We start from the raw sequence: 24,482 nt of genomic DNA on the forward strand, positions 1-24,482 counted from the left end.
ACTCAAGATCTTTTATTAGGATGGATAGTGTTTAATGAATTGAGTTTTCAAAAAGATTTAGTTGCTCTGGAAATCTCCCTGCTTGGGCATTTTTCACGCTTCCTCCTTAGGACTGCTCTGGTACCCAGTCCTAACGGAGCTCTAAATTTCCAACTAAATGGGAGTTAGGCATGAGGGAGGCTGCCAGCTTCATGCCATGAAGAGACAGGAGGTTAAATGCGGTTTCCTTAATACCTTCCTTCCTAATTTAACAATCAGAGGCGAGTAAAAAATTAAATTAAAAAAATGTAAAAATGCAAAGCCTGTGGAAGACTAAGGGACCTTTCAAAGAAGCAGCTTAGCTGTCGAACCTGTCATGTTTTAAAGAACCCTGTTTCTTGCATTGTCTGTGGGGTATAATTCAGAGGAAAGAGGCTGTTAAGGGCGTGATGACTAAAACCCACCCCAGCGCTGCCCTGAGACTCCGAGGCACTCTCTCTCCCCCAGATGATTAGCTGAGCCCGGAGACGAGACGCCGGGGCTCCTGCACTGCCTTCCCAGCCGCTGGGCCAGGCCCTCCCCCTCCCCCTGCAGGGTCACCGGAGTGACGGGGTCTGAGTATCTGACTGCTCGTCACACGCCTGCTTGTTTACATTACCGGCTCAGCACACCCTCGGGCTCCTCTGGGAGCTTCCTTCACAGGTGCGCCCTGACAGTCCTCAGGGCTGCTCGGCGCCCTCCCCGGACCAGCGGAGGGACCCACCTCCTGACCGCTGCCACTGCAGGGACAGACTGGCAGTGCTGGGCGGCCCGGCCCCACCCGGACACAGGACCTACCCTGCAGTCCCGGGTAGAGGGCAGAGGATGGAGAAGAGGCCAAGGAGAGGCACGGCCAGCTGAGAGAGGGTTAGGAATGTGGCAGAAAAATGCGAATGAACGCATCGCTGTGTGTCACTGTGCGTTGCTAGGTCTGTGGAGTAACGTCCTGTGCTCATTCTTAGCACGAGGGTGGGCGACACGTTGATCGAGTGCCCCGTGTTCCCGGCCCCGGACGAGGCCAGAGGCGATCGAGTGCTCAGCCCAGTGCCTGGCACACAGAAGGTCAATAAATCACACCCATGGTGTGTGTGTGTGTGTGTGTGTGTGTGTTTCATTTAATCCTCACAGTGACATTGTAAGCTCTTCGTCATTTAACAGATGAGAAAGCTGGGGCCCACACAGGTTAGATAGAGCTTGTCTAGTGCCACATGACTAACGGGCTGTCGAGGGTGGTGCGTTTGACCTGGTGTGTCTGACCCCAGAGCAGTTCCTGGGGCTGCACTCCACCACCGCCCTCTGAGGAAGGAAAGGCAAGGGTTCCCCAAACCCCGCCTCACTTCAGGCCGGCCTTGGGTCGCCTCCGCGCTCACGAAGTGCTGGTGTGAGTGTCACTCATGATATGTCAGCTTGTCAGCACGCTGAACTGAGGAACGGAAACGGCCCGGCTGCCAGGCTCACCCCAGGTCCATTTGTTTTCCGACGTTCTCTGCCTTTCACCGCAGAACTTTTATCTGGCACGTTGTCTGTCTTGCCTCAAACTCATGATTAAAACGTGCAGAGGGAGAAGGTAGACTCAGAAATAAAAGCACGCTCCCCGTCTGGGCCCCGAGAGGCGGCTTGAGAAGGAGCCTTCCCTCTGTTGGCGCTGGTACCCTATCGCCACAGTCAGCATCGGGGGTGCCGGGCTGGAGGTGGAACTGCTGTCTATAGGGCAGCAAGTTGAGTCGCCTCCCCTGATAGTTTTTTTTTTTTTTTTTTTTTTTTTTGCGGTACGCGGGCCTCTCACTGTTGTGGCCTCTCCCGTTGCGGAGCACAGGCTCCGGATGCGCAGGCCCAGCGACCATGGCTCACGGGCCCAGCCGCTCCGCGGCATATGAGATCCTCCCAGACCAGGGCACGAACCCGTATCCCCTGCATCGGCAGGCGGACTCTTAACCACTGCGCCACCAGGGAGGCCCCCCTGATAGTTTTATCACCTCATTCTTACCTTGTTCGTTTACTCTCTGTTCCTGGGAGGAGGAAGCCCCAGTGTCTTCTGTTGGGTGGGTCTGCTGGTGGGAAACCCTGCTGTTTCAAGGCCACATGAGTGGAATTAGAGGGGATGAAGGAGGCGTGCCGTTCGGAACACGTGAGTCTTGAGGAGCACGCTGTTTGCTGTTAGGGCAGAAACCAGGCACAGCCGGCTCATAATGAGAATCCCTTGGCTCAGCCAAGAAAATGATGCCTAACAACGTTTGCTAAATGCTTTTTGATGATGATGAGAATGCAGAATAATTATAGGGTCTGTCCACCCTCTTTTTTACCTTCCTCTCTGTGAAGGCACAGTAATCCCTCTTAATGAACATAAATCTCATTTTGAAATGGAATTAACTGTATACATGGCATTTAAATCAAATACTATCTTTAGTATCACCATTCTGTTGAACTCCATAAGCATTTTCCCCTCGTTATGTAAGTGAAGGCAATTAATCATTGTTCATTTACAGTTCAGCACACGTTTAATAGAAATATCTACCAAGTGTACTTAGCATGACCTGTTCTTGTGCTTCAGACAGGAAACCGTGCTGTGAGTCTCAGAAGTTTTGCCCACGCTACATACGTGGTCTTGTATAAAGGCACAGCCCTGCTCAGCCCCTGCTCATATATGGTGACTCATTAGACTCTAGTTCAGGAGGGAACAGAATTCATCCCGTGGCTTTCTCAGTTCAGAAACTAAGCACTAGTTTGGGTTTAGCTAATGCAGAACTTCCATCTGCCCTTAAATTTAGTATGGTTGAAAATGGAAAATTCAATTTGGGGCACTAAAGGTAGGGGAAATAATGCACTTCTATAAATGGCTATTTTCTGCCCATTGTGGGGAAAAATATAGTCTTAAGGCCCAGACTTAATACCAGGGTGTCTGGGGTGTGCATCTGCACTGTTACATTTTGATGCAGATATTTCAGTTTGTGGATCTTTGCAAATACCCCTCCTCTGTGTTTTTGAACTGTTATTTCCTATTTTTCAAGAGGTTTAAAAAGGAGGTTATTTTTATGGGCACCTAACATAATCCAGGGGGTGGAAGAGAGAAAGCTTTATAAAACATAACAAAGTGGTAAGTGCCTACTGAGAACAGTTAGCTTCAAAGACAGGCTATCAGCTTTACTCTAGAAGTCTTTTTTTTTTAAGTGAAGTTAGTGTATATATATATATATTTTTTTCAGATTCTTTTCTTTTATAGGTTACTACAAACTCTAGCAGTCTTAAGGTGCTCCTGACCATAAAGTGTTGTTGGAAGACTCTCCATTACAGTTGACAGAGATGTGTTTTTTGGGTTGGTCCTGTTTTCTCTGTGGGGAAGGCATGCCTTGCTTTCTGATGCAGTTTGAGAACTTTCTCTTTGCCTGCATCCCTACTTGCTAGCTGTTTGGCTATATTCCTATGTTGGAACCCTTTTTTTTTTTTTTTTCTTTACTACAGTTGAAGGAATATTTGTGTGTTTAATAACTTTTAGTATAACTTTTTACAGGAGTAGTACATGCTTATTGTGGACATTTTAGGAAATAAAAATGAGCAGCAGATGAGAATGATAATGACTGGTGATTGCATTGCCTAGCGTAGACGTCTGGTTTGTCTTGTTCCTGTGTTTGTAGTGTGTGCGTGAAGGGTCCGGGCATAGTAGACACTTCTTTTCTTAATTTACAGGAGTGGGATCCACTGTACACACTCTTTATGTTACCTGATTTTTTTTCACAGGGGGAAATCTTGACACTGATCTTTCAATTGTTTAAGCCATTTTCCTCTTTACCTTCCTGCTGGAGAGCCAGTGTGTACTCACCTCAACATCCAGTGATCCCTTCCTATAAAGCTACTAGATGTGAAGCAGGACTTAACCTCAGAAAGAAGATCTGTGTTAGACACCCTTCCCCAGTCTAAGTATCTTATATGCAAAATACTCAAAATAATAAGATTTTTTTCCTTTATGACTCAAAGGCTCTGCTATGGTGACTATCCAGTCTCTTCTTTCTTCCAAACAGTGGTCTCCCTTCCAGATTATAACTTACAGAACGTTTTCACCCTTGGAACTGATCCTTTCCCTTTAGTAACCTCTCTGAGGATTCCGGTGGCTCCAGCCTTCTGGTTCGTGTGGGATTGTTTATGCCCACATAAGTGACACAGCTCTCCTCTCCCTAATTTGCTTGTTTGGGTTTTTTTCTTTTAAACAACAAAGTAGTAGCTGTGATGATTCCCTTTTCTGTCTTTTCTTAGGCTGACATTTTTATTAATTTGAATTTAGCACTGATATCCTTATTTTCCTAAAGAAATTCTAAGATGAAATTTAAAATGATGTTCCATTTTAATCATTTGTCCTTTTTTTCTTGACCCCCTTTTCCATCTGTCTTTTAGATAAAGAAACTAAAGGCATTTAGTGGAGACGTGGCCAAGCTGTCCCTAGCAGACTCCTTTCTGCACTGCTTAATTCAGGTGCCAAAGTAAGGATCACCCATCACTGTTCTTTGCAGAGTAAGGTTTTGGAATCAACAACGTCAAATTCTACACTGTAGCTGTACTTTTTGTTTTTCAGCTATTCACTGCGGATTGAAGCCATGGTGCTAAAGAAAGAATTTTTGCCCTCTTGTTCTTCTCTATACACAGATATAACCATTCTAAGAACCGCTACAAAAGGTGAGTAAATACATGATGCTTCGTGTAATTTGATTTGATTAATTTTGGTAGCAGTTTATTTTTTAAAAACTGTTCAATTGAAAAATTAGATATGGAAAGTTCCATTTCTGATGCGCTCTAAAAAGGGAAATGAGATGTTACCAGGGATGGTATTTAAAGTTTATTTCCATTTACTTTTCTGCCTCCCCCGGTTAATTAATTTAATTAATTGACTGATCAATCAATTAATTAGCATATTATCCTCCTGTAAAAGGTTTCTTTCATCTCAAGCTTAGGAGTAAACTTGTTGGTTGCAGCTTGCTTTTGTTCCTCTCCTAGATTAGCTTTCTGTGTATGTGTGTGGTGTGTGTATAGTGTGTGTTTAGTGTGTGTTTAGTGTGTGTGGTGTGTGTTTTGTGTGTGGTGTATAGTAGTGTGTGTGTATGGTGTGTCCTTAGTGTGTGTATGGTGTGTGTGTATGGTGTGTGTTTTGTGTGTGGTGTGTGTGCAGTGTGTATGGTGTGCATTTAGTGCATGTGGTGTGTGCATAGTGTATATATGGTTCATGTTTTGTGTCTGTGTTGTAGTATGGTGTGTATGTGGTGTGTGTGTGTGTGTGTAGTGTGTGTGTATGTGGTGTGTCTGTGTGTAGTATGTGGTGTGTGTGTAGTTGTGTGTCTGGTGTGTGCATAGTATGTGGTGTGTGTATAGTTGTGTGTATATTGGTGTGTGTAGTATGTGGTGCATGTGTAGTGTGGTATGTGGTGTATCTGTGTAGTATGTGGTGTGTGTGTAGTGGTGTGTGTGTAGTATGTGGTGCATGTGTAGTTGTGTGTGTAGTATGTAGTGTGGGTGTAGTTGTGTGGCATGCAGTGCGTGTGTATGGTGTGTGTAGTTGTGTGTATGTGGAGTGTGTAGTATGTGGTGTGTGTGTAGTATGTGGTGCATGTGTGGTTGTGAGTGTAGTATGTGGGTGTGTGTGTAGTATGGGTGTGTGTGTAGCTGCGTGTGGTGTTTGTGCAGTTGTGTGTGTGTGGTGTGTGTGTAGTTGTGTGTGTAGTATGTGGTGCATGTGTGGTTGTGAGTGTAGTATGTGGGTGTGTGTGTAGTATGGGTGTGTGTGTAGCTGCGTGTGGTGTTTGTGCAGTTGTGTGTGTGTGGTGTGTGTGTAGTTGTGTGTGTCTGGTGTGTGTGTAATATGTGGTGCATGTGTAGTTGTGTGTATGTGGCGTGTGTGGTGTGTGTAGTTGTGTGTGTCTGGTGTGTGTGTACATGGTGGCGCGTGCTCATAGCCTGGGCCCGGGGCCAGCTGCCTGTCTCCTCCAGCTCTGGCCTCTGTTGGCGGCTGGGACCCTGCTCTTCCGGAAGCATCCCTCCTTCCCTCCTGACTCCTCCCCAGGCATCTCCTGTTCTTCCTTTACCAGCGTTCCGGACGCTTCTGCTCCAGTGATGTCTTCTCCCACCCGCGTCCCCTCCAGGCTCTAACACCTGGTGGGCTCATTACATTTGAGAGTGAACAACTTGCTAATTTCTGCTCGCCCCTTGGATAGCCTCCTCAGCTTGCTCTAGTGTCTCATTCCATAGGGTTGGGAGCTTGCCTTCTGGCATGTACGGCGCTGAGAATGCCGGCTCCAAGGCAAAGTCTCTGGTGCTCCCTGTGGCCCTCACAGTTTCCAGCATTCATCAGCTGGGATCTCCAGCCTGATTTCCTCCTGGTCACTTTCTGGGTTCCTAGTTACTGTGGTAGAATGTTTATTCCAATTTGGTTTTCTTGTTTAGTTGCTCTGACTTGTATTAAGTTTTTCTCTTCAGCTCATCATATTTTCTTCATTTTAGAGAAGAGACTAAGAATTAAGAAGAATTTTCCTCTTTCTATATAGAGACCTTTTAAAATTTCTTCCTGTGTCAAGCCTAAAGCAGCAATTTTGAGAGAATTGTCTCTCCTGTTCAAGTAGAGATGGGAAAATATGTTTTCATATTGAGTGATGCAAATTTGTGGGCATGGTAGAAACGTTTCTTATCTGGTTACCCTTCAAAACCTGGCCTTCTTAGATAACACAGTATAGGCAGTGATCCAAGCGTAATTTTTTGAAAGTAATACCAGACTTAATGGAGAATATTAACTTAACAATATCATAGGTGACGTTTTATTACCTATATATACAGTAATTTTAATAATTAAATTTTCTTTTTAGCTTTTCAAATACATTAGCAATTTTTAATATTGTTTATTTGCGTAGGTGTGTGTACAAAAGACTTCATGTTTAACGAACTACTTTACCAATATATGACAATCATGAGTTCCTTGTTAAACCTTTAAGCCAATCCAAATGAAATGTAGAGTTTTGAATAAAATGGAAAGATTCTCTGGGTACCTGCCGCTAAGGGTTGGAGCTTTGCAAGTTATTTACCTGTCATCCCAGCCTGTTTATTTTTTATCTCCTCATAGCTCATCAGCTAAGCAAAATGCTGTGCACTATTCATTTTCATAGTCCATAAATATAGTCTCAAAGGATATAAAGGAAACCATAAAGAAAAAACTGCTGAGAGGAGATTATTCCTTTGACACAGTGTGCTGCTTTTCCTAAGGCTTTTGTATTTTCCACTCCTTGAAAATTTTCATTATCAAAGTATGTGTGATACTTAAGTGTCATACATATTTGATTCCCAGTTGAACACTAGGATGTGCATCACCAATGGCCAGTGGTACATTAGATATACCATGCAGTGTGCTACTTTGTTTGTTTCAGTCTTTTATACAGTTTAGGGTCAGAGCTTGCTTCAGACACACTTGAACTTGGATGTGGTAGCTGTCTCGTGTGTGTTTAAGCTGAAGCCTTCTCTAAGGTACTGTGGTGTGTTTCTTTCTGACAGAGCTGATGTCATGTGAGGAACTACATTCGATATTACACTTGGTGCTGCAAGCAGGGAATATCATGAATGCAGTAAGTGAAGTTCAAAAGAAATTTTTAATGTTGTATTTCCAACTTTATTTGTCTGTCTAAAGGTGTACGTATATTTTTTCTTTTGATTTGTCTTCTTTAGGGAGGGTATGCTGGCAATGCAGTAGGATTTAAACTATCTTCTTTGCTCAAATTGGCAGACACAAAAGCAAATAAACCTGGGATGAATCTCCTGCACTTTGTTGCACAGGTATGTGGAAGTGATTGATACAGAGAGAGAATGTACGTTACCCACCCCCGCCCCCAAGGCAGTGAAGTTTTTCAGAGGTGTAAGGTGGCATCAGAGTCAGGAAAGGGCACCGTAGGTGCCAAGAAGGTTCTATTTGCAGATTCCTGAGTTGGGCTGCACCTGGGGTTACAGGCCTGGAGGGAAGTGGAGGGGCCGGGGGCGAGGCAGAGTGGTGGCTGGGGAATCTGGACTTCATGCTTTAGCCACGGGGAGCCAGCAGAAGTTTACATACAGCACCATGGCCTGACCAGGTATGTTTCTGTTGCTAGGGAGATGAGGCAACGTGGAGGGTGGGTTAGAGTGGAGAGAGAATAGAAATAGGGCTATCCCTTGGTGGAAGTTGGCGCTCATTGTTTGGCGAGAGTTGAGAATCAGAGTAATGGCCACAGGGATGGAAAGCAGGGGCCTGGGTGTTGAAACGTTTCTGAGTTGACCTGACTAGAGTTTTGACCCGTGGTGTGTAAAGAGTAGAAGAGTCAGAGCGATGAGGGGATCACTTGTGTATTTTCTTTGTGAACCGGGGGCTACAGGGCCTTGCTGTTCACACAGGGTTTGGGGTCTGAACCCTGTCCATCACTTGCAATTTTTTTTTTTTTTTTTTTTTGCGGTACGTGGGCCTCTCACTGTTGTGGCCTTTCCCGTTGCTGAGCACAGGCTCCAGACGCACAGGCTCAGCGGCCATGGCTCAGGGGCCCAGCTGCTCCGTGGCATGTGGGATCTTCCCGGACCGAGGCACGAACCTGTGTCCCCTGCATCGGCAGGCGGACTCTCAACCACTGTGCCACCAGGGAAGCCCGATCACTTGCATTTTCGACTGGGTCTATGTGACATCCCAGTAACTAGTTACACAGTCAGAGATCAGTCAAGGACAGTTCTCTCTTTGTTGTTAAACTATCTCAAATAACGAATTGTGCTGGTTTGTTTTTCCCATTGAATCTCCCTGTTGTTTTGACAGCGATCACATAGATATGGCTTCACCTGGGAGGAAAGCTGTGTTGCAGCCTTGTTTCAAGTATGAGCTTCAGAATAGAACGGGGAGATTTTCTTTTTCAATCTATTTATCCCATTCATTTCATCCTTGACTGCGTTGGGTCTTCACTGCTGCGCGCGGGCCCTCTCCAGTTGCAGCAAGCGGGGGCCACTCCTCGCCGCGGTGCGCGGGCCTCCCACCGCGGCGGCCCCTCTTGCTGTGGAGCATGGGCTCTAGACGCGTGGGCCTCAGCAGTCGCGGCACGGGGGCTCAGCAGCCGTGGCCCTCAGGCTCCAGAGTGCAGGCTCATCAGTTGTGGCTCACGGGCCCAGTTGCTCCACGGCATGTGGGATCCTCCTGGACCAGGGCCCGAACCCGCGTCCCCCGCATTGGCAGGCGGACTCCCAACCACTGCGCCACCAGAGAAGCCCGAACGGGGAGATTTTGACTTGTCCTTTATTAGCTGTACTTCCTCAGACAAGATACTTAAGCCTTAAGTTCCTCAATTTCTTCATCTAATGATGGGGGTAGTGATACCTCAAAACTACGTAATTGAGAGGGCGGAGGGAGATAATTCCAGAACGTGCTTATTAGCTCAGTGTTCCGAATATGGTAAGCTCTCCATAAACAATACACACTGTTAGGACTGTATTCTTCAAAAGACAGAGGGCACATTGAACTTGGCACTAATTTGTGTCAAGTTTCAGGGCACTGAAACCAGAAAATGTGTTCCTCATCCCGTGTGGCTTGCAGCATCTCCCGGCTGCCCTTTTCGATCCCCATATCCCGGTGCTCCGTGGAGCTTGGTCCCTGCCCACGTTGGGGAGTTTCCTGAGCTGGTAACTGCCCCCTTCAGACCTGACTCCTTTGTGCCCTCTGAACAGCTGAAGGATCCAAACACTCCCATGGCCTCTATACCGTCTGATTAAACTCAGTTTGCAAACTGGTCTAACAGCTCCAAGGAGCTCGGTCAAGTAGAGGCATACTCATAGGTGTGGGTGGTATTTCAGCAGGATATATTGGATTCTCTTAGGAACAGTGAGCCCTGCTAAGCCGCCGCCTCCTTCCACTGAGTCTTCATGCACATGAGTCGTGTTTCATGTCAGGAGCAGTTGCTCTGGGAAGTTAAATGTTTCTGGAGAGTAGGAGAGTTCTGGTCAGTCTTACTAAGAATATCAGACTAAGAGTTCATGACTCAGTGAATTGCTTTGAATGTATCAAGCCTAAAAATGGGAACAGTGATTTTTATGGTTCCTTTAAGCCCTGAAAAAATTTTCTCCGTATAGTGGATAAAATTCCAGTTATATCCCTATATAGTGAGAGAAAATTCTGGTTTTGTTCCAGGAAGCCCAGAAGAAAGATGCCGTGCTTCTAAACTTTTCTGAAAAATTGCATCATGTTCAGGAGGCTGCTAGGTAAGCAAAGAAGAGAATTGTGAGAACAAGTTTTTTTGTTGTTTTTTTTTTAACTACTTCTTATGAAAACTGATGAATATTTTACAACTTCTGGATTCATGTTTGAACTTTTAAAAGTTTTGTCTTGTTGAACTTTCAGACCTTCCTTTCATTTGGTTACAGAGGTATGTGTGCACCTTTGGAATTTGGGCGTTTTGAAAAATTAATCTTTATTTTTAATCTAAAAAACTCCTATTGCAGTCTATTCTAATGAATCTCATCAGTGTAAATATATATATATATATATATATATATATATATATATATATATATATATATATATATATATATATATATGGATTAAGAACTTCAAATACCTCCACACCCAAAAGATAGGGCTCAAAGAACACAGCCTGTTACCTTGGGAGTTGGTATATATCAGGCAAGCTTCCAGGGCCATACATCACTGATTCCTTTAGAATCTAACGTGGTACGTTTATTTTCTATTGCATTAAAAGAAGTTGGAACCATACCAAGGGCTGTGAAAGGATTCTGTTTTAACTTAGTCACTCAACTTTGCAGAGAAAGTATCTACCAAACATAAAGCTCTATTTACATCACTGTTTACTTCTGATCCTAATATAGATGTGTATTTTAACACAGCTGTAATCTGTATATACATGCTATTTTGAATCCTGTGCTTTTAAATTTACAATACATATCCATGCATCAGTGGTAAATGTTCAACGACCAGCTTTTCAGGGAGAAAAGTCCTGATTTGTAGCAACTGCTGATTTCCGTGGCGTAAATACTGCTGCCGTGGCTGATCTCAGGCTCCCAATGTAGCACTACTGACTGTGGAGCTGGGGAGAGATGCCCACAGCCACAGCTGTGTCCCACGAGCTGGCTCCAGCACCTTACCTCACGTATCGACCCAGTGCATGTCATCTGCTTGTTATCTGAGGGGCTCTATCCAGTTGGGACATCTGTGAACCGTATGCGTAAACACATGAACCAGAGCTTTCTAAGCCCCACCCCGCCACTGGCCCGCAGCTCAGTGTTACTGCAAACATCTAACCACAGATGCCATGTCTCCCAAAGTGAGATTATCCGTCCAAAGGTGTGAACAGTTCACAGTTCATATTTACAGATCACCAGAGTACTCTCCCCAAAGAATGAGCATTTTCAAAGATGTAAACGGTTTTGGTTTCTGAATTACTAACAGAAATTTGTGTGGGAATATTGTTTCCGCTTCCTAGTATGGAAATGTTTCTAAGAGATACATAGAGAAATAACCGTTCCATTTCTGGTCAGAGTTAGATGGGGAAAGTTAGCTAGATATTGTCTTAGAAAAAACTTATTTACTAAGGTTATTTATTTGAAATGGAAAGTGAAGTACAAACAGGTCATAGGTGGGTGCCAGTGACCAGTGAAGGTGGAAAACTTTTTTTTTTTTTTTTTTTTTTGTGGTACATAGGCCTCTCAGTGTTGTGGCCTCTCCCGTTGCGGAGCACAGGCTCCAGACGCGCAGGCTCAGCGGCCGTGGCTCACGGGCCCAGCCGCTCCGCGGCATGTGGGATCTTCCCAGACCAGGGCACGAACCCGTGTCCCCTGCATCGGCAGGCGGACTCTCAACCACTGCGCCACCAGGGAAGCCCTATTTTTTTTTAATTAATTAATTTATTTTTATTTTTGGCTGCGTTGGGTCTTCGTTGCTGTGCACGGGCTTTCTCTAGTTGCGGTGAGCAGGGGCTACTCTTGGTTGCGGTGCGTGGGCTTTTCCTAGTGGTGGCTTCTCTTGTTGCGGAGCACGGGCTCTAGGCACACAGGCTTCAGTAGTTGTGGCATGTGGGTCCTGTAGTTTTGGCTCACGGGCTCTAGAACACAGGCTCAGCAGTTGTGGCTCACGGGCTTAGATGCTCTGCAGCACGTGGGATCTTCCCAGACCAGGGCTCGAACCCGTGTCGCCTGAGTTGGCAGGTGGATTCTTAACCACTGCACCACCAGGGAAGCCCCTGAAGGTGGAAAACTATTGCATAAAAAAAAAGTTAGAATTGATCATGGAAGCATGAAAGCATCTTGATTTACGAATTTGCTAATTGAATTCCACCTGGATTTAGGTTTCATCTATTCACTTTACCAGGCGACAGAAACATCATTCATGCTCTGTTAATCTGGGTGTGACATACGTAACAAAAGCCTTGCCATCAATTCCACCATTTCTCCGCAGAACTGTTAGCTGTGTGTCAGTTCTCCCTAAGGCACAGAGTGCTGACTCTGGTTGCCTGTGGCGAGCAACATGCAGTCGGTGTAGTGTCTCCGTATCACCCTTAATATCCCGTTTATCGGCATGCTCTGCCTTGCTTTTCATGGGTTAGAGCTTTTGTATTTGTGTTTCATGGCCAGAGGAAAGTATAAGGATCTGAGTCCTGCTGAATTCTAATGCTAACAGCTTAAAGACGTTCAGACCTAGTTTATGAAAAGCTTCACAAGTCCCGTGCTTTCGGTTATCTCACCAGCAAGAACAAAATCACATCCTGGTCTTTGAACCAGTGTGTGTCTTTAGGAAGGAATCGCCTCTTAAGGAAACATAGGAGGAAACTCTAGATACAGAGGTCGGTAAACGTAGTCACGGTAGCTCTCCCCTTCTGTTTCCGTGGTCTTGTTTGATGTACCTGCGTGACACCTGGCCTCCTGTGCCAGGTACCCACTCTCCCCTTTCTTCTTTCAGATTATCTCTGGATAACACAGAAGCAGAGCTGCACTCGCTCTTTGTCAGGACAAGAGCTCTGAAGGAGAACGTCCAGCATGATGGCGAGCTCTGTCAGCAGATGGAAGATTTCCTTCAGGTGTGTGTATGATTCGAGTCCGTCCCCCTGATCTCATCTTCAGCAGCCCCTCAAGGCTGGTTACGTTTGCAGGGCTGTTTATGGAAGCAGCAGGTTCCCACGCCTATTTTTTCCCCAAGTCGGTAAAAGGAAGTTTGTATTTCAGTGCCCAGCCTTTGCTGGGTTGGTTTTTTGGCAGAGGATATTGAATATGGTCTAACCCTGAGGCTTTGGTTAGGGACAGGGTCTCTGTTTATCTCCGCTCTGTCTGCATGATGGCACCGCCTAGGAGTGAACTGGGATCCCTTATGCTTACACTTGGCAGCTTCTGTCTGGCAACTCAGGTTTTGCTTCTAAAGCACAGTTCAGGAGTTCCTGTCTCCCACTCGAACTCCTGGACACCAGTAGGAAGTTCCACGGAGATCGTTAAAGACACCTGAGCACTTGGGCTGTTGTTCCTTCCGTTGTTTTTGTGGCAGAAACACGCTCCATTTTGGCATAGTTTATGGGGGGGGCAGGAGAACACACCAGAGTTGGTGCCTCTCACCACCAAGTGCACCAGCCCCACAGGGTGTGGCAGGAGCTGTTCGGAATAACATCAACAAAACCCAGCAGAGAGAACGTGTTTGTGACAGCTCACTGTGACTCACTAATCACAGTCTGACATACTTCTTTTCTCTTCCTCATTTTTTTAAAGAGAAGGTGGCACCTTTTCATGCGTTCAGTCTTCAGTGAAGTGCTGTGCCGCCTTCAGTGTTAGGGATTCGAGGCTCACGAGCTGGAATACATGAGGTAGGGCCGCCCTGGGCGGTGGAAAGGGACCAGTGCTTCTGAGGGTTGGACCAGCCTCAGCCTCCCTCGTTTCCTTGTAATGAAGTCGCATCAAATGCTGTGAGCTGCAGCTCCCGTCAGCGAACATTTGATGTTGTTTGGCTCTGCTGGGAGTTTGTTTTTATTATTAAACACATGTTCTGTATTTTCTTTCATACGTCCCGAAACTCTAATTTTCCCTTAAAAGTGCACAGGTTTGCTTCTCAAAGTGAGACAACAAAGCAGTCACCACCACAGAATCATCTAACAGTAGCTAGGAAAACACTCAGCAGTAAAGACAAATGGAACAAATCCAGAAATTCAAGGAGAAGGCCTGTCACGCATCGGGAGAAGGATCCTGGAGGTCTCATTTCTCAGTTCTTAGGTTAAATGTTAATCTCTTATGCTAAACAGTAGCACAGAAAGGCTTATGATGCAAAGCCACAGCCCCGGACTGCTCTTCAGAAGCAACCTTGTTTTCACTCTAAACTCGTCTTTCTGATAGTCAACTTTATCTCTCTAAGTAGACTGTTCCACACAGCTATTTATTTTTCTTTTTTAAGTTCACTTTCTTTTTAAATGGGGGAAATACAGTTTGTTAAGTTAGGTTATGGTCCGGCCATGAAGGGCTCTGAATGCCAGTCGGAAAACTTTGCTCTCTAAGCTATGGTGAACCATTTTTGAGCAGAAAAATGACAGGAACACAGTTTTGCGGATCTGTTTCAGTGTTTTGACCCTTTGGGGGAGAGGTACCAAGTGTACTGGTGTGGAACTTTGGTCCACAGCAGACAAGTTCGAGCTGGAAAGTTGAGATTGCTGCTACAACCTCCAGTCTGTCCTTCATGCTTTGCCAGTGTTCTTTGGGCTTTTTCATCTGTGGCCTTAACCATGAGGAAAGGGTTCAGCAACTAGCTCTTGGCAAACAACTCTGAGCGTGGTGGCTTTTCAGGCCCTATTCAGAATGTTTCACTTTCCCAGGTCCTAAGGGGACTGGAAGCGCTCAGGCACTCTCCCTGTCCCCACAAGATCTGCGATGAGACATCCCAGGTGGCGTAAGCTCCCATGAAGCTTCTTGTCAAAGTCCTGTTTTTCTGCATTTGAGCTGTTCTTGGCTGGAATCCACCTTGCCCCCTGTGTGAGAATGACAGGCAAAGATTTATCCTTCCATTAATATCCTTCTCTCCTCGAAGAAAAATACAGCGTGAACGCACACACTGCCTCGGGTTACTGACTCAGATGGTTACTTTCTCTGACATTTGGTTTCCTAAATAGTGTTGGTCTCCTGCTACCGCTCGAATATGCTTGGTGGAAGAAAAGGGTTTTGAAGGGGGTTAGTGTGGGGGTAGGTGGGAGGGGATGCGTCTTCTCGGAATTTCTCCTGAGATTCTCTTTAGTGTTCCAGCAGTGAGCCCCTCCGCCAGTTGGGCAGCCCGCAACGTCACTATTTCCCACGCCCAGCCCTCCACCCAAGATGAATTTTCTCAAATAGAAGTGTGATTTCATAAAAGAATATACCCCGTGCATTCCTTCTTCATATAAGCCTTGTTATCCAGTGAAAAAGCACCATCAGGTTTCAGTGTGACCCCAAATGCTGTCTCCCCGGGGCTACGTCTCCTCTACCTGGCTGCTTCCTCACCTCAGCTCAACAGGAAATGTCACTGAGCTGCCGTCAGAGACAATTTGCTTGTGCCTTTGGCCCTGGGGATCCCCGTCCTGAAGGGGCTGGGGCTCAGCAGAGGAGAGCGGGCTTCCTTCGGCCGCACTGCATTGCTGCAGTACTTGAGTCTGTATGGGCCTTGGAGACGTTGTTTTAGAAGAATTAGGAAAAAACAAAGAGGCCAAGAGGATTGATTTGTATAGGGCAGTAGTTCCAAGCCATGGGTACCCATCAAAACCTCCTGGGGAGTTTTAATAAAGTAATGGCAGGTCCACCCCAAATCTACTGAATGGCTTGGGGGTGAGGGGTGCAAGCGTGGGCCATAGACAGAGCTGACTCGGATAAGAAGCCCTGGCTGGGCATTTGTCCCTGCGGGGGTGACACTGACCCCGATAGAGCTCATTTGGGGGTAAGTTTAAACCCCTCTCAATGGGGCAGACCTCTGAATAAGACAACTGGTCAATATAAGTGACTTCCGGGACCCTGAAGTAGACCCTTGGCCCAGTCTAAGCCTCAGTCGTGAGAGAAAGAAGAACAGATACAGACAGATGCAGGGTTTTCCTTCACAACACCAACTGCACTCCTGTGCCATGTGTCCAGTGACATTACAGGGGAACATTTGGTTGGTGGCCTCCTCCAGCTTAAAGCTCTGCAGTCTCCTGTGGCTCTCAGGCCTTGCATGGGGGTTCCCCTCGCTTCCCCAAGGTGTTGTCTGGGGTGAATTACTCTCCTGTCAGCTCGGAGGGACGTGCAGTGAGCCCTGAAAGTGCAGCCCAGGCGCTGGGCAGCAGGCCGAGCGCTCACCTCGGCGTGTGCTGTCTGTCCCCTTCCCCGCAGTTTGCCCTGGAAAAGCTGGCAGAGCTGGAGTGCTGGAAGCAAGAGCTCCAGGACGAGGCCCACACCCTCATCGACTTTTTCTGTGAAGACAAAGACACCGTGAAACTGGACGAGTGCCTTCAGATATTCAGAGACTTCTGTGTCAAATTCAACAAAGCAGTGAAGGTACGGCTCTGTGTTTCCTGAGTTGTCAGGATTTTTCTTTTTCCTCTTCCCAGCCAGCCCTCTGCCTGTGGCGGAGAGGTGCTTCAGCAGCTCCGCGGCATCAGGAAAGGAAGGTCTGGCCCAGGCGCTGTTGCCCGGCTGTCACTCGGGATCCCGGGCTAAGGCTCTGCCGTCTCAGCCCGAGCCTTTCCCTGTTGGCAGGAATCTATTGTTTGGCTGCCTTTGCTACTTATGTGCTCATTCCTACGCTCGCTCTGATGCCCTCAAAGCATTTTGTTAGGTTTTTTTAGGATGGCAGTCACGATATTAAGACGCCTCTTTGAAGATCCTTCCCCCTTCCCAGGAGACACTTTCCTCTTTCAGGGGGACCTTTGTCGCAGTGGGATGGGAAGGCCCTCACTCCCCTGTTTTAAGCTCCATAGCCATTGCCAGGGGTTGGCATCTGGGGAGCCAGGCTGTCCTCGGCCAGAGTGGGCTTCAAAGTGCCCTGATAGTGAGGGAGTCTGCTGCTGTCCGAACGTGACTGCTGCTTTCTTGCACTTCAGCCTCCGGGTCCAATAATCTCTGAGTTCATGCAGAAGCCAGAAAACTCTTTGGGTTGCTTGGCTTTGCAAATAAAACTTTCATCTGTCAATTAAAAGCAAAATAACATCCCATCATTTCAGGTGCTGATAAGGAACCAAGTACTCATGGGTCACCTCTTTCCCTATTTTTATGTGCAGATGTGTCCTTAGCTGAATTTCTCTGAGGGGTTGCTCAGACATCTCCCCAGCCCTAAGTGAGTAGCTGGAGTTCTCAAGCTGCCTTTCTCTGTCCAGCGAAGAGGAGGCTGAGCCTGTGGCCACGTTTCCTCTCCCCTGTCCAAGCAGTGAGGTCAGCAGGCGGAGGCGCTGGTGGGCGGTAGCGGCCAAATTGGCTCTTTCTGAGGCCCTCGCTCCCAGTCAGAATTCTCCAGGCCCATGAGGCCACCTGTATGATGCTCTCAGCCCAGCTGTCCTGAGAGCCAGGAGCTGGCCCCATGCCCTCCCACAGGCAGCCTTGAAAGGAGAAGACCCGGGACCCTGGGGAGCCCGAGGGCAGAGCTGCAGGAGGGGCCCAGAATTTCTGGTCACAGCCAGAGCCTCTCAGAAACTTGGAAGGTCCACTGTTTGAGGAAATTGATTTTCAAGTAAAAAGCACTAATGATAACAGATTTGGGTGCCACATCTGCACGTTTACGTGACACGAGTATATTTAAGGACAGTAAAGCGTGCTTTGGTGCGTGCATTTCTTCCTGTTCTGTTTGTTGCGGGAGGGCTGGCTCCTTGGAGCAGGGAGAAAGGTAGAAAGATTTGTAAGGCAAATCCTCCTCTCCGATTGTGGGGAGCGGGTGGGGCGCAAGGGACAGAGCCTCGGTGGCATTTCTGGTGTTCCTTTACCAGGGAGCATTCAGAGAACACAGATTGAAAGGCATCTCTTAATGTCCTGAGTCTACATTTAAGCATCCAAATCGTCGTTCAGTAGAATGTGTGCACATGAGTTTGTGTGTGTAGACGTTTCCATGCAGCACAGATTCTTTTAACACCCGTTGTAGTTTTCTCTCTGCTCTTTTGCCTAAATAGCACTTTCCTGGAAGTCCTTTCTCTCTTGCCCTGCTTAGAAACCAAGTTGGGTTTCCTCCGAGTTGAGGTCTCGGGCATGTGTGGAATCACAGCCCGCACTGAGGGCACGATGCCTTGACTGGAAGTGAGGCCCAGGGATCTGATGACAACTTTAGGCAGATGGCTGGGGCCAGGCCTAGTGTGCACGCCCGGCCACGCCCATGTTGCTTGCAGAGAACAGAGGCCTCCAGCCCCCCGGGCACACATGCACGTGCAAACACACACCTGCATGCAAACACAGGCCGTCTCCCTCGCTGAAACAAATGACCCAGGTCTCTCCTCCCACCTGTGTCTCTCAGTGGGGTCTTAGGGTAGCTGTCTCTGGAATTGCACTTGGGTCCCACGTGTCTCATGCATCTTCTGGCTTCTCCCCGTCCCTCCTTCAGGACAACCACGACCGCGAGGTGCAGGAGCTCAGGCGGCTGCAGCGGCTGAAGGAGCTGGAGCAGAAACGGCATTCCTGGGCGGCCGGGGAGCTTGGATTCGGCCGGAGCAGCAGTGAGAACGACGTGGAGCTGTTGACTAAGAGGGGCGTGGAGGACCTGCCCCCTTTCCTGCGCTCCAGGCCCATCATCCTCTCCTACCGGCCCCCCAGCACCCGCCGCTCCCGCCTCTCCCTGGGCGTCGTGGCCGACCGGGAGCTGCTCAGCTTCCTGGAGAGCTCCACTGGCAGCCCTGAGGAGCTCAAGTTCCACAGCTTGCCCCGGAGCTGCCCCCGGCAGGCCCCGGCCGGCGGAGCCCGGACAGAGCCCGGAGAACAGAGGGACCAGGGCTCCAGCCCAGCACACAGACCTCCGGCCTCGGAGGGCCAGGAGGAAGCCCCCCGCCCCACCTCCGCTTGGCCGAGCCAGCTCCCGGCCCCCAGGCCTGAGGAACCCGCCTCCGCCTTACCCCGGGTTCGGCGCAATGGGGTCAGCATCCTCCGAAAGAGGAACAGCGAGCCCGTGGGCCTGGGTCCCGCGCGGTCCCCTCCACTCTCGCCGTTGGCTCTAGGGATTAGGGAGCACGAGCTGGTGACGGGTCTGGCCCAGTTCGACCTCCAGGCTGCCAAGGGCCCGGAGGAGCTGGCCCCGTTGACCGTGAATGACTTCAGCCCAGTGGCGCTGGCGTCCGTGGGGGATGAGAGCCCGCAGTCCCTGGGCGCCAGCAACGGCAGCCCGGTGCCCGTGGGCAGAGGTGCCCAGGGGGGTCCCAGCCCGGCCCCAGGGGATGGCAGCGCTGCCCCGGATGAGCCCATCAGCGCGGCTCCGGCATCTGAGGGCAGCAGCGACCCCGAGAACCAAGATCCTGGGCCTTTGTTCTACATCTCGGACACCACCGACTGCTCGCTGACCCTGGACTGCTCGGAGGGAGCCGACTCCAGACCCAAAGCGGGGGACCCGGGGGAGGGGGGCGACGGGGAGGGCTCCGTGTCCTCCAGGGCCGGGGAGACGGGCGGCAGCCAGGTCTCCCCAAACCCCGCCTGCCACCCGCCTGCGGAGACTCCCATTGCCGCCTCCGCCTCCGGCGGCTCCGTCTCGGGGACGAGCGAGCCGGGCTGCAAGGGGGGCCTGCCCAGGGACAGGCCGGCCAGAGGGAGGGAGGCGATGGCCCCGAAGAGGAGCCCCCTCAAAGAGGCGTCGGCGGGGGCGTCCAGGGCGGGGCCTGCCCGGCGGGGCGCAGGGGCGGCGGGGCCGGCGGGGCCGGTGCGGACGCTGACGGGCTGGGAGAGCGAGAGCATGCGCAAGGTCGTGCCCATCTCGCGCGCCGGCCGCGCCCCCCCAGCCGGCAAGCGCCCCCCTCGCGAGGCCCCCATCGGCGCTAACCCGCCTGCGCCGCTGTCGCGCCGCAGCTCGGTGCTGGGGCCCCCGAACGCGTCGCCCGGGAGGTCTTCGACGGCGGCCCGGCCCGGGAGGGAGCCCCCAGCGCCGCCCAGGAGCTCCTTCAGGAAGCCCAGCGCCAAGCCCCTGCGCAATGTCCCGCGGCTGAAGCCCGAGGAGAACAAGATCTGCCGCTCCGGCTCCCAGGGCCCCGACAGCCCCGAGGAGCCGCCCCGCGCCCCGCCGGCCCCCAGCGCGCCCCGCGGCCCGGCCCCGGTCCCCAGCTTCGCCCGCAGCACGGTCGCCTCCTCGTCTCGGTGCCAGAGGACCGACTCCCCCCCTGTGGCCAGGTCCCCGGGCCTCACCCGGACCGTGTCGCAGCGGCAGCTGAAGGTGAAGGGTGGCCCCGAGGACGCCGCCCCCAAGGACAGCGGCGCCCTGCGGCGGGCCGGCAGCGCCCGCGCCTCCCGGAAGGGGCCCGAGTCGGCCGAGGGCCCCGGAGACAGCGCCCAGGCCCCGCCGAAGGGCCGCGGGGCCGGGGAAAGGGCCTCCCTCCGGCTGAAGGACGCCTGTCGGGGGGCGCTGGGGAAGGGGCTCCATCCCTTGCGGAAGTGAGGGGCGTCCGCGCTCCCCGCTCGCCTGCTGGGGTTCGGGTGGTGAGGACTGACTTCTGCGAAAGGCCGACCCCGAACGTCTATTCCACGTAAAGTTCGCCGGGGCCACCTGCCAGTGCTCCTGTCACGGAAGGTGTAGCCGTGGGTCCCGCCCACCATGCCGCGCTGACTCCGGCTGGACTGGACGGACGGACGGACGTCCTGCCGCCATGGGCAGGCATCTCCGCCCGCGCCCCGGAGGTGGACCAGGCGGACCCCGTCTCCCAAACAGACCACAGAGACCGGTGAACGACTCAGACGAGGAAAATGACTTTCCTATGTAACAAGTAAAAGAAGATTTGGGGCCAGTTTTTATATATCAATGACTTATTTTTTAATATAAGAATTAAACGTTGTTTTAGTTGGTTCCTTTCACGGAGTGAAATGCATCCCGGGGGGGAAATGGTGAAGATGTTTTTATCTTCCTGTGTTCCCTGGCCTCAGGGTTCCACCTGCCCACCCCGTGCATAGCTGGCAACTGGACTTCCGCAAGCCCTTGGGTGTTCTGTGGTTGGCCCCGTCTTCCTGAAGACCTTCTTCTTTGCTCGCCTCACCCTGCTGACTTTGGTGAGGGTTTGGGTGTGGACAGGAGGGAAAGTGAGACTGGTGGACGGAAATCGGGTGCTCCCGTGTGTTGGGGCCGGCACCGTGGGCAGTGGGGCAAGTCTCCCCTGCAGATGGGTGGCAGCCCCTGGAGAATGCTGAAGCTTCCAGAGTTTAGAGGTGCCATATTTTGATGGAAGGTCATCAGGGACTGTTCAGCTGAGCACATCTTTCCCGTTGTGTTTTCTCATTTGAGTATCTGTTGTAAAACTGAGTGAAGGCTGCTATGACTTGTGTTCGCTCTAGTTACAGGGAAGAAAAAAGCCTTCAGTCTCCCACTCTTTCCTTTGCTAATGTGACCTGGAGCCTGGAGAGAAGCTCTCTCCTCTCACCTCTCTCTCTCTCTGTCTGTCTGTCTCTCTCTCTCTCTCTCGATGATACTTTTTAATGTTGCTGTCTGTTCTTTGGTACAGTGGTTTTAAATCCTGAGAAAAACCAGATCAAGTTTTTCAAAACACCAAAAGAAAAAAAGAAAGAAATTGCTTTAGAAGATTTTATATTATCAGGAAATTTTTGGGAAAAAAGGTCAGGCTTCATTCAAAAGAAAGAGGCAAACATGTACTATCTCTACTCAGTGCCAGTTCACTATTTCCCTCTGACTAATTGGGAAATGGGGGAATTCTTGAAACTTTTTTGTTATTTAAAAACTGCCCCCCGACCTTTTTTTTCACTTTTGATCACTTGTTAGTGAAACTTTGTTTTAGATCTGACAGCCGTAGGTGGATTTTGGCAAATATAATGTATTTGTGATGAATCCATACGGTCGATGTTACAGTCTCCCTCCTGTAGAATGTTGCCTTCCATTCAAATTAATTGGAAACTCTGAGCTTCCATAAGTCAGCTAAATTGAAAAGATAAACTTCATGGTTGAAGAAGTAAGGCACTTGACCACAAAACCTCTTGTAAAAGCAGCCCTCAGTAAGTATTTCCAGTGCTCCACAAAGATGAATCCTGAGCCATTTTTCACCATCTCAAAAAGCCTTAAAAATCATGTATTTAACCATGCAGACAAAAATGTTCAAACCATAGGGCCTGTGAAAGAGGTCAAAAGTTTGTGGATTTGTGGGTAATGCCAGGGTCGGGACCCCTTGGCAGGACCCTAGAAACTGAGGTCAGAGTCCCTGTTCCATCACTGATGCTGTGTGGTTTTGGCAAGTCACTCCCTCTTCTTAATCCTTTGTTTCCCAGTCTGCAGAAGTAGGGGCATGGCCTCGATCATGGTCTTCAAGAGTCCTTCAAACTCCAAGAGTCCAAGTCATCATGAACAACCAAGGACCCATGTCTGCCCTGGGATCAGCTTCCAGAACTAACCCCCAGCGTCTCTACAGCAGAGGTCTCACATAAAGGGCCGCTCAGAAGAAAGCACCTTCAGAATGAGTTGTTGCTTTGATATCTAATAAGCTGAGTTTCCTGAGAAGTGGTGTTTTGCTTAGCCCTATGGACAACTTGTATGCATCTGTGTGAACAGGTGATCATTCTATTACCTTTTATTGGTAGTAAGCTTGGAAAAATAATTTAAATATATAATGCAGAACTGTAAATAAGTTTCTATATAAATTCAAGATAAACTGAATGTATTTAAAGGTCCATTTATATGTTCTTTAATGTAATGTGTAGTTTAATAAAGTTCCTGTTTATGGGATTTGTGTTTTCTTCTTGGCTGCTTCTGTGGATATGTGTACTGTGTGATCCCAGTAAGAGAGTGTGTCATTTCCTGCACAGAGAGAAGGCGGGTTGCAGGAGGTGCCAGAGGGCTGGGATACAGCAGTCCTATCTTCAGAGGGCTCAAGAGCCAAAATTCAGCTGTTGATGTGTATCTTCTTGGTAGCACAGAACCTGCATTTAACCGAAGGCCCAGGGAGTGGGCCTTGCGCCAGACCTGGGATGTGGGCATGCATCTGACACGTGGGCCATCCATGGAATGTTCAGCACCTCATACACGCTTACATTATTCCATGTTGTGGACCAAGCTTTGTGTAATCTCCATGGGGCCAGCAAGTCTGGATCTGCTCCTGTGTGTTCTCATGTGTTTTGGCTCAGGACGCTGTTGGGAAATAGCAGCTCACCTCTGTGGCTGCCTCGGGAGTAAGAGAGGGAGGGAGGTGTGCTTTTATTTGAAGCACAGTGTTGGTTTGAAAAGAAAGGGGGTTTGTGTGTAAGCTGAGCCTCATACCTTGGGGTTTCCTGTCAAGTTTTACTCCTAGGTACTCTTCCAGTTTAGCTGACAGTGGGTTAGAGGAAGATCCCAGGGTCAGGCAACAACGGATGAGAGAATAGATGACTCACAATGTCCTCATTGGGAGTTGCTGCCCCGTGGACATCTGTAGCCTGGTTTTGCCTGGGTTGTAAGCAGTTTGGGGCACTGGACCCCTCCCTCTACAGTCATCTCTGCAGTACCAGGGCTTACTGACCCAAACCAAAGCAAGGCCTTTTATTTCCACAGTGAGTCTCAAGAAGTTTTCTTTAGACCCTTTATTTTATGGCTTTCACAAGGAACCTGGGTTCTAGTCTTCCTCCCAAAGATTCTCGTTGAAACCAGGGACCACAATTTCGTAATTGTTCATTCAAGAGTCTGCATATTTATATATTATGGCCAGAGGCTCCAGAATGGTTTGGTAGAACTATTAATTCAGGCTTCCGAGGTGCACAAATCCACCAACTTCTGCCTCTAAGGATGAAGTACCCTTCCTCTACCTCCTCCCATCTGGCAGCGATGACATTTTGCAATTTCACAGAATTTTCTATTGAAGCTTAAACTTTAGTCTTTTGCTTCATGCTTCAGTCCCGCCCAAAAAAAAGAAGAGTCTTTTTTTCAGTGTATGTGTCCCCAAACTGTAAACACATATGCCCAATTTGAATATGAGACATTGCAGCTGGTCACTCACTAAGTACTTCTTAAAATTATTTGGGCCGTGAGCACAAACAAAACGGGGGACAATGGGTCTGCAGAGACACCCTATTTGGCATCCATGGAGCCACAGTGCATAGCTCAGAAGGAATCCTGTGCAGACTTGAAAACGTAACCCAGAGTAGCCTCTCCCTGGGGGTGTTTTCATCTGCAAATATCTTCCAGTAAAATGCTCTATGGCTCACTGGATCGCCTCAGTGAAGACAAAGGTAACATTCTTGTGGTTATAGAAAGTGGCTTTTCTGTCTTCTAGGCCAGAGCCCTGCAATGAGGTTTTGGCTTTGTGGTCGATAGGTAGGACAATTGGACCCCACTGCAGGAGGGGTCACGGCCCTAAGCAACACTCAGTCTCCTTATTCATGGG

General features: G+C 49.2%; 1 protein-coding gene across 1 annotated transcript in view; it reads left to right on the forward strand.

Moving 5' to 3' along the window:
• FHDC1 (FH2 domain containing 1) overlaps nt 1-20,569 on the forward strand; it is a 38,789-nt gene extending 18,220 nt beyond the window's left edge. The window contains exons 5-12 of the mRNA XM_060095260.1: nt 4,405-4,490; nt 4,583-4,683; nt 7,537-7,607; nt 7,708-7,815; nt 10,169-10,239; nt 12,950-13,067; nt 16,351-16,515; nt 18,542-20,569. Coding sequence (XP_059951243.1) covers nt 4,405-4,490; nt 4,583-4,683; nt 7,537-7,607; nt 7,708-7,815; nt 10,169-10,239; nt 12,950-13,067; nt 16,351-16,515; nt 18,542-20,569 — 2,748 coding nt within the window. The remainder of the gene's footprint in view (nt 1-4,404; nt 4,491-4,582; nt 4,684-7,536; nt 7,608-7,707; nt 7,816-10,168; nt 10,240-12,949; nt 13,068-16,350; nt 16,516-18,541) is intronic.
• Nucleotides 20,570-24,482: the final 3,913 nt, after the last annotated feature.

The sequence above is a fragment of the Mesoplodon densirostris genome, chromosome 1 (genome assembly GCF_025265405.1).
Source record: "Mesoplodon densirostris isolate mMesDen1 chromosome 1, mMesDen1 primary haplotype, whole genome shotgun sequence".
NCBI lineage: Eukaryota > Metazoa > Chordata > Mammalia > Artiodactyla > Ziphiidae > Mesoplodon > Mesoplodon densirostris.